The sequence below is a fragment of the Protobothrops mucrosquamatus genome, unplaced genomic scaffold (genome assembly GCF_001527695.2).
Source record: "Protobothrops mucrosquamatus isolate PMUCROS unplaced genomic scaffold, P.Mucros_1.0 scaffold4101, whole genome shotgun sequence".
Classification (NCBI taxonomy): domain Eukaryota; kingdom Metazoa; phylum Chordata; class Lepidosauria; order Squamata; family Viperidae; genus Protobothrops; species Protobothrops mucrosquamatus.
In genome coordinates, this window is record NW_015390030.1 from 45295 (window position 1) to 54195 (window position 8901).

The window sequence follows — 8901 nt, forward strand, 5'->3', positions numbered from 1 at the left end:
GAGGGAGGGGAGGGGAGGGAAAGGGAGGGAGAGGAGGAAGGAGGGAGATGAGGGAGATAAAGAAGGAGATGAGGGAGGGAGGAAGAGGAGGAATTCTGGGTTTAATGGAATTTGCCGATAGGACAGGCACCTTGACCTCAAACTGTGAGGCCTGTGGCTTCCCTGGCGCATGCAGTGGTGATCCAGGTGTCAGGGTTACTGATTTATTTAGCCCAGGATGAGAAGGTGACAAAGAGAAGCAAACAGATGCAGTTTTTCTGGCCCAAATTCAAAGTGGTTTGCGCACATGAGTCTCTTTATCCTTTGGGCTGCATCCCACCCACCCCCAAAGGAACATCTTCCTTGTTTCAGGTGTTTTGCTCCTCTTCTGACACCTGCAGACCTGGGGCGGGGAGACCTGGGCAGGACAGGGGGGCGCAGACCTGTCTTGCAGGGGCATCCAGTGTGTGTCATCCTTCCCCCTGGAAGCCTGGTTCTCTCCCTTCCCACTTGTTTCAGTGGGGGTTTTGTATGGGGTATTTTTAGAGCAGGCCTGTTATTTAATTTGATTTTAGAACAGAAACTTGCGTATATTTATCGTGTTTTTTATTATCGCCTGTTCACCACCCTGAGTCCCGTAAGGGAGATAGGGTGGTATATAAATTCAATAAATAATAATAATAATAATAATAATAATAACAACAACAACAACAACAGAAACCTGCTTGTGTAAACCGCTGCTCTTTCCTGGACTTAAACGTTTAAAGATTTTTGCGTCGTGGTTGAATTGGACGATATATTATTTATCGTTTTATTGATGCGCTCTCGATAGATGTGAGAGTTACGACTATTATTTATAGCCGTACTAAAAACTGTGGCGGTGTGTGGCTTGTCAGGAGCACGGCGATACACATATACAATCAATCAATCAATTCCATTCTGGTTATATGGAGATGGAAGGTGGAAAATCTCCAGAAGGTCCGTCACACCACGTATCGGTTCCTTTTTGAAACCACAGTTCTGAGTGCTTTTTGTACGGTTAGAGAACGAAAACTGGCCCCGTCGGAAGTCTAGATTTCATTCGGAGATTTAAGCCGAGAAGTCCCGAAAGCTGATTTTGTGAGCAAGATTAGGAGGTTTTAACACTAGCTAATTGAGACATATGACTTCCATATTTCTCCCCAGAGTCTTGTCAACCTGGTGGGCTGTCTTACAGACATAAATCTCAAGATTCCTTGTCTTCAGCTGCCAGCCTCGAGATGGTAAGTTTTGCCTTTTGGGATTGAAAATATACACGATGATGAACTATGATGATAGTTTAGTGAAAAGAAGGATCGGGGCTGACACGATAGCAGTCTTCCAGTACTTGAGGGTCTGCCCCAAAGAAGAGGGAGTCAAGCTCTTCTCCAAAGCGCCCGAAGGCAGGACGAGAAGCAACGGATGGAAACTAATCAAGGAGAGAAGCAACCAAGAACAAAGGAGAAACTTACTAGATATTTGCTTACTCTTCCTTCTTCTCTTGTCTTGAACACAGAACTCTGTGGGTCTCCTCCAGTCACTTGGATGTCATTCTGGTTCTCCAGGATTTCTCAAAGTCAATGCCTAAATGGACAATGAGCATATGGCTTCAGAGCAGAGATCTAAGCTTATGAAACTTAAGAGTGTGATGAAAAATATGCTCGCCACAGAAGCTTAGTAATCTAGAACTAAGGAGAAATTTCCTGACAGTTAGAACAATTAACCAGTGGAACTGCTTGCCTCCAGAAGTTGTGGGTGCACACCAACACTGGAGGGTTTTCAAAGAGAGGTTAGAGAGCCATTTGTCTGAAATGGTCTGGGTCTCCTGCTTGAGCAGGGGGCTGGACTAGAAGACCTCCGAGGTCCCTTCTCACTCTTATGATTTTGTGTTCTAAATGTGTTGTGATTTGCTTAAAAAAAACAACTGCTAAGTACTTTGTTTAAATTCCCCGCTCGGTTTCCACAGCGGACTCTTAACGCTTTCTCTTCCAAAGGGCGAGCCCTGCCGAGCACCGGGACCCCCCGCGGCGAAAGAGAAGCCCCCCAAATGCTGCCACGTCACCCTCCCAGACGGCTCCACCTCTGTCATGCCCGTAAGAGCCGGGTCCTCCATCAAAGAGGTGCTGTCCGACTTCTGCGAACGGCAACGCATCAGCATGGCCGCAGTCGACCTTTTTTTAATCGGTGGAGATAAGGTACTTTTATGGGTGTTTTTTTAAAAAAAATTAATTAACTAACATTGAAAAGCTGCATTTTCCCAAGAGCGATATTAGCAATAGCAACAGCATTTAAAGCTTGACAGCACGCTCTGGGTGGTTTACAAGGTAGAAGCGTGACTTGCCTATGATCCCCCAAGAGTCTGGGTCCTCGTTTTACCGACCTCGGAAGGGTGGAAGGCTGAGTCAGCCTTGAGCCCTGCCGGGACCGAACTCCAAAACTGTGGGCAGAGTTTGCCTACCATACAGGTAGTCCTCGACTTAACAACAGTTCATTTAGTGGCCGTTCGAAGTGATGATGGCCCTGAATAAGGGGACATATGACCGTTTTTCTACTCAGTTGATTGAAACTATTACAAAAATGCATTGTTTATAGTAATGATAATATAATAGTAGTAGTAGTAGTAGTAGTAGTAGTAGTAGTAGTAGTAGTAGTAATAATAATAATAATAATGATGATGATGATGATGTTGGAAGGGACCTTGGAGGAATAGAATAGAGTAGGGTAGGATAGGATAGGATAGGATAGAATAGAATAGAATAGAATAGAATAGAATACATATTGGAAAATAGAATAGAATAGAATAGAATAGAATAGAATAGAATAGAATAGAATAGAATAGAATAGAATAGAATAGAATAGAATAGAATAGAATAGAATAGAATACATATTGGAAAATAGAATAGAATAGAATAGAATAGAATAGAATAGAATAGAATAGAATAGAATAGAATAGAATAGATATTGGAAAATAGACTAGAATAGAAATAGAATAGAATAGAATAGAATAGAATAGAATAGAATAGAATAGAATAGAATAGAATAGAATAGAATAGAATAGAATAGATATTGGAAAATAGAATAGATATTGGAAAATAGAATAGAATAGAATAGAATAGAATAGAATAGAATAGAATAGAATAGAATAGAATAACAGAGTTGGAAGGGATCTTGGAGGTCATCTAGTCCAACCCCCTGCTCAGGCAGGAAACCCTATATGCCATTTCAGACAAATGGCTGTCCAGTCTCTTCTTAAAAACTTCCAGTGTTGGAGCATTCACCGCTTCTGGAGGCAGGTTGTTCCACTGGTTAATTGTTCTCACTGTCAGGAAGTTTCTCCTGAGCTCCAGGTTGCTTCTCTCCTTCCATCCGTTGCTTCTTGTCCTGCCTTCAGGTGCATTTTCGTACTAAGTTGGTGGCGCTGCCGCCATGCTTCGCTCAGTCTTCCGGAAGCAAAGCCAGTTTGAAGCAAACCAAAGACTTAATGGGAACCCTCATCTCCGGACGTCCTCCGTGGAGTAAAAACCTCCCCTCTTCAGGGGAGGCCTTGGAAGTTCTCAGCCGGCGAACCGTCCGCCCGTTAAATGTGACGCCTTGTCTTCTTGTATATTCGCAGCCCCTCGTACTGCACCAGGACAGCAGCATTCTGGATGCTCAAAGTCTCCGCTTGGAAAGACGGACTTTATTTCGGTAAGATGGGAACGCTGCTCAGGTGCCTCTTCCCTCCCTCCCTCCCTCCCTTATGACCGTCGTTCACACTTAACGGCCGTTCGCAGCATCCCCACGGGCCACGTGGTCCAAATTCAGACGCTCGGCAACGGGGTTCGCATTTGCGACGGTCGCAACACCCCGCGGTCATGTGCGATCCCCTTTCGCGACCTTCCGGCGGGCAAAGCCAACGGGGGGATGCCGGAGTCACTTAACAACTTGGTTATACTGGGCAGTCCTCAACTTAGCGACGATTCGTTTGGTGAGCGTTCGAAGTCCCGTAAGGGAGATAGGGCGGTATATAAATTTAAATAATAATAATAATAATAATAATAATAACAGCACCGAGAAAAACAACTTGGGACAGTGGCCCACGCTCAGCGACCTTTGTAGCCTGACCCGTTGCGGTCACGTGATCAAAATTCAGACACCTTTTGGCAACTGACTCCTACTTACGACCGTTGGTCGTGTCCTAAGGTCACGTGGTCCCCTTTTGCAAGCCTTCTGACCGGCAAAGTCCATGGGGGGAGTCAGATTCCCTTAGCAACCGTGTTATTAACGTATCCGCTGCGGCGATCCACTTAACAGCGGTGGCAGGAAAGGCCATAAAACAGGGCAAGGCTCGCTTTACAAACGTCTGGCTGAGCGGCCGAAATTTTGAGTTCAATTGTTGTCGTAAGTCAAGGACGATCTGTATTCTGAGTGCTGAATCCAAGCAACAAGGATGATGTTTCCAGGATTGTGCCTGTCCAAGAGGAGATTCAACCGGGTGGGAGTTGTTTTTAAAAAAAGCCACAATGGCAACTGTGAACTGTACGATCACATTTATGACCTGTTGGACGTAAATACACCGAATGCAAAAAGAAAAAAGGATATTGTTGTCAGTTTTCTTAGCTTCCCACTTTGTCAAAGAGACGGTGGGACGAAGCCCGAGTGGCTCTCGGTAACAAATATTCACTCGGTTTGTCTCTCCCGTTTTAGGCTCGACCTCGTCCCTATAAACCGATCGGTTGGCTTAAAGGCTAAACCCACCAAGCCGGTCACAGAGGTTCTGCGTCCGGTCGTGGCGAAATATGGACTGAATCTTAATAACCTCGTGGCAAGACTAGTAAGTAATTCGTTAAACTAAAATAGTTTTTGGGTTTTGGGGGGTTTTTTTAGCTTCATTGCACGGCGTTTTCTTTACGATAAATAAAAACGGCCTTACCTCGTTGCTTATTAAAAGACACACTAATCTCACCCAAAGTAATAGGATTATAAAGCAGTTTCATACTGAGTTCCTTTATCTCTACATGTATGTTTTCTAGAATTCCAGGTAAGCGTAAGTTTTATTTCTTCATTTGTTTAGAATGGAATGGGAATTGAATAGAATAGAATAGAATACAAAATAGAAATAGAAATAGAAATAGAAATAGAATAGAATAGAATAGAATAGAATAGAATTACAGGATAGAATATAATTACAGGGTAGAATTAGAATAGAATTAGAATAGAATAGAATAGAATAGAATAGAATAGAATAGAATAGAATAAGAAGAGAGAAGAGAAGAAAAGAGAAGAGAGAATGGAATGGAATAGAATTAGAATAGAATAGAATAGAATAGAATAGAATAGAATAGAATTACAGGATAGAATATAATTACAGGGTAGAATTAGAATAGAATAGAATAGAATAGAGAAGAGAAGAGAAGAAAAGAGAAGAGAAGAGAAGAGAGAAGAGAAGAGAAGAGAGAATGGAATGGAATAGAATTAGAATAGAAGAGAAGAGAAGAAAAGAGAAGAGAAGAGAAGAGAGAATGGAATGGAATAGAATTAGAATAGAATAGAATAGAATAGAATAGAATAGAATAGAATAGAATAGAATAGAATAGAATAGAATAACAGAGTTGGAAGGGACCTTGGAGGTCTTCTAGTCCAGCCCCATGCTCAGGCAGGAAACCCTATACTATTTCAGACATTTCTTTTATTCACGTCGATGCCTCCTGAATTTGGGCAGCTGGCAATGCATTGGGCAGTACAGGAACAAAATATACTAAGAAGTAAAACCAAAATGAAGTAGAAACAGAAGAGAAAGAAAGAAGAACAAGATGGCGAAGATGGCAGGCACCCTCCACCATCCGACAGTCTCTCATCCAGGCGAAGATGGCTGTCCAGGCATCCTGGTTTCCCCCCCCCCCCAGTTAAGGGGACAAACAGGCCTTTATGGCCCTCTGGACGTCTGCAGAGCAGGGGCAAGACGGGTCACAGGGGGAGCCCCATTCCGGTGGGGCAGAAAGCCAGGTCCCCAAAAAAATGACCCTCAAATCAAATAAAGAGGTGCACTTTGGGTTACTTTGATTTGAGTGTCATTTTTTTGGACCTGGCTCTTTGCCCCCCAGAATGGGGCTCCCCCTGAGAGCCATCTTGCCCCTGCTCTGCAGACGTCCATAGGACCATAAAAGCCTGTTTGTCCCCCCCCCCAACTGCAGGGGGGAGGAACCCAGGATGCCTGGGCCGCCATTGCCTGGATGAGAGACTGTCGGATGGCGGAGAGTGCCTGCCACCTCCACCATCTTGTTCTTCTTCCTTTCTCTTCTGTTTCTACTTCATTTTGGTTTCACTTCCTAGTATATTTTGTTCCTGTACTGCCCAATGCATTGCCAGCTGCCCAAATTCAGGGGGCATCGAGGTGAATAAAAGAAATAAACGAAGAAATAAAACTTACGCAGAGAGCCTGGAATTCTAGAAAATACACCCGTAGAGAAGAAGGAACTCGGTATAAAACTGCTTTACAACCCTGTTACTTTGGGTGAGATTAGCACTGTAGGCTATTTCTACTGACTGCCGGCTGCCTGCAGTTCGATCCTGACCAGCTCAAGGTTGACTCAGCCTTCCTTCCTTCCGAGGTCGGTAAAATGAGCACCCAGGTTGTTGCAGGGAAGTTGCTGACTCTGTAAACCGCTTAGAGGCTCTTTCCCATTAATTAACACGAGTATAATTTGCTGTACCCGTATCATAATTGAAAAACGATGCTCTAAACCCGGGGTAGGCAACCTTGGCTCTTTTATGACTCGTGGATTTCAACTCCCAGAATTCCTGAGCCAGCCATGCTGAGGGGAAAGGGAGAGGTTTCCAAGCTGAGCCATGCTGGCTCAGGAATTCTGGGAGTTGAAGTCCATGAGTCATAAAGTGGCCTAGAGTCTAGACCAGGGGTAGGCCACCTTGGCTCTTTTATGACTGGTGGACTTCAACTCCCAGAATTGCTGAGCCAGCCATGCTGAGGGGAAAGGGAGAGGTTTCCAAGCTGAGCCAGGCTGGCTCAGGAATTCTGGGAGTTGAAGTCCATGAGTCATAAAAGAGCTGAGGTTGCCTACCCCTGCTCTAAACGATCCATATTGCTTTATTCGTGCTAACTCACAGTGCTGCAATGAAAAGCTACAAATGAAGTTCCTCTAAAAAAATACATGTCAACGCTACTAACATCGGAAGTTTTTGCTTTGACAACATAGGGAGATGCAACCCTTCTCCTTCTTATGTTTTACTCTTAGAATTAGAGTTAGAATTGGATGATACTGGGGGGGGGGAGGAGGAATGTGCATGGGAGTTTAGTTAGACATAACAATACTGTAACTAGGGTGAGAACCAAGGTTATTGAAATAAGAGATGATAAGGATTGGCGGGCTGGAGAACTGGAGGGAAAGCCTGCATTTCAAACTAATTGGAGAATGTGATTTATGACTGCAAATCAGAGGAGGGAATTGTGCTTTGATACTAGGTGCTCAGGGGAGGGGAAATTAGATTTTGGCTTCGGCTATGTACATGCCGACGCTATGCTTCTCGAATAAAGATCCTTCAAGGTAAACAATGCCTTGAAGTTCTTTTTTGAAGAGTTTCATCTGTCGGAACCATGACAATGCCATTTTTCTCCCACGGTGCTGAATTGGATGACAGAACGGCGAGCAAGACCCCTTAGACCTCGGGGCCCCCATCTCCAGCCTTGACGGACAGAGGGTGATTCTGGAAGAGAGGATTTCGCCAAAGGGGAAAGGTAAGCGGGGCTGAAAGCATCTTGCTGAATCAGTATCATGCGTGGTGGCTCCCGCCGGATAACACGGCCACCGAATTCTGGATTAAGTCAAAGCTTCCACGTACAGGTAATCCTCGACTTACGACCACAACGGAGCCCCCAAATTTCTGTTGTTCAGTGAGACCCCTGCTAAGTGCGTCGTACGACTTTTCTTGACTCAAGCGCTAAGGGAGTCAACGGCAGTCATTCAGCTAGTGACCTGGTTGTTAAGTGAATCTGGCTTCCCCGTTGACTTTGCTGGTCAGAAGGGGATCCCGTGACCCCGGGGGGGGACATTGCAACTGTCGTAAGTACACGCCAGTTGCCGAGCCTCTGAATTTGGGTCACGTGATCGCAGGGATGCCACGACGGTCGTAACTGTGAAAAAACTTTGTAACTTTGAACTTTGTAAGTCAAGGACTATCTTCAGAGCTGGTTCCAGGAAGACCACCCTGTCGTAGTCCGGATGGGTGGGAACAAGGAGGTGAAAATGACTTTCGTGAGGTCCTTACGTCACTGGTGAATCAGTCAGAGGTGGGCCAAGCCGCCTGCCCGTCAAGCTACGTAGCCAGGATCATCCTTGATCATCCCCCCCTTAGATTGTAATCGCGTTAGCTAGCAGGAAACATCGGGGTTTTGAAAAAAAGAATTAAATTTCTATCGTTCACAGACAAGGGGAAAGGAGCGTCATTAAAACACAGTGCGCCTGTAACTACTAATGCAGGAAACCAGGCACTCACAGTAAGTTTTCTGAAATTATTTTGAAACCCCGGGGATCCCTCCGTTCGACGTGACTTCCCAAGATTAAAAGGGTCTATATGAGTCTATATAGAGTCCCATGTTTGCTCTGCCCTGTTTTTGTTTTTTTTTAATTTATTATGTTTGTATTCTGTGGCTCGCCTTTTCACCCTTCGCGTGTAACATTATTGGCTCCTCAAAAGAAACTTGCACAAAAAAAAACATCTTACAGAATACAAGACTAGCAGAGATGGAAGGGGCCTTGGAGGTCATCTAGCTCAACCCCCTGCTCAGGCAGGAGACCCTAGACCGTTTCAGACAAAGGGCTGTCCAGTCTCTTCTTAAAGCTAATATTTAACAAAATATTGGCAGCCAACATGGAGAAAATGTCATCGCCAGCCGTGATTTTAATCGTA

At 44.6% G+C, this 8901-nt stretch overlaps 1 protein-coding gene across 1 annotated transcript in view; it reads left to right on the top strand.

The window, feature by feature from the left end:
- Positions 1-8901, top strand: part of RGS12 (regulator of G protein signaling 12) — a 37324-nt gene that overhangs the window by 24269 nt on the left and 4154 nt on the right. Inside the window, exons 9-14 of the mRNA XM_029286570.1 lie at positions 1165-1241; positions 1992-2192; positions 3611-3684; positions 4684-4810; positions 7633-7729; positions 8418-8488. Coding sequence (XP_029142403.1) covers positions 1165-1241; positions 1992-2192; positions 3611-3684; positions 4684-4810; positions 7633-7729; positions 8418-8488 — 647 coding nt within the window. The remainder of the gene's footprint in view (positions 1-1164; positions 1242-1991; positions 2193-3610; positions 3685-4683; positions 4811-7632; positions 7730-8417; positions 8489-8901) is intronic.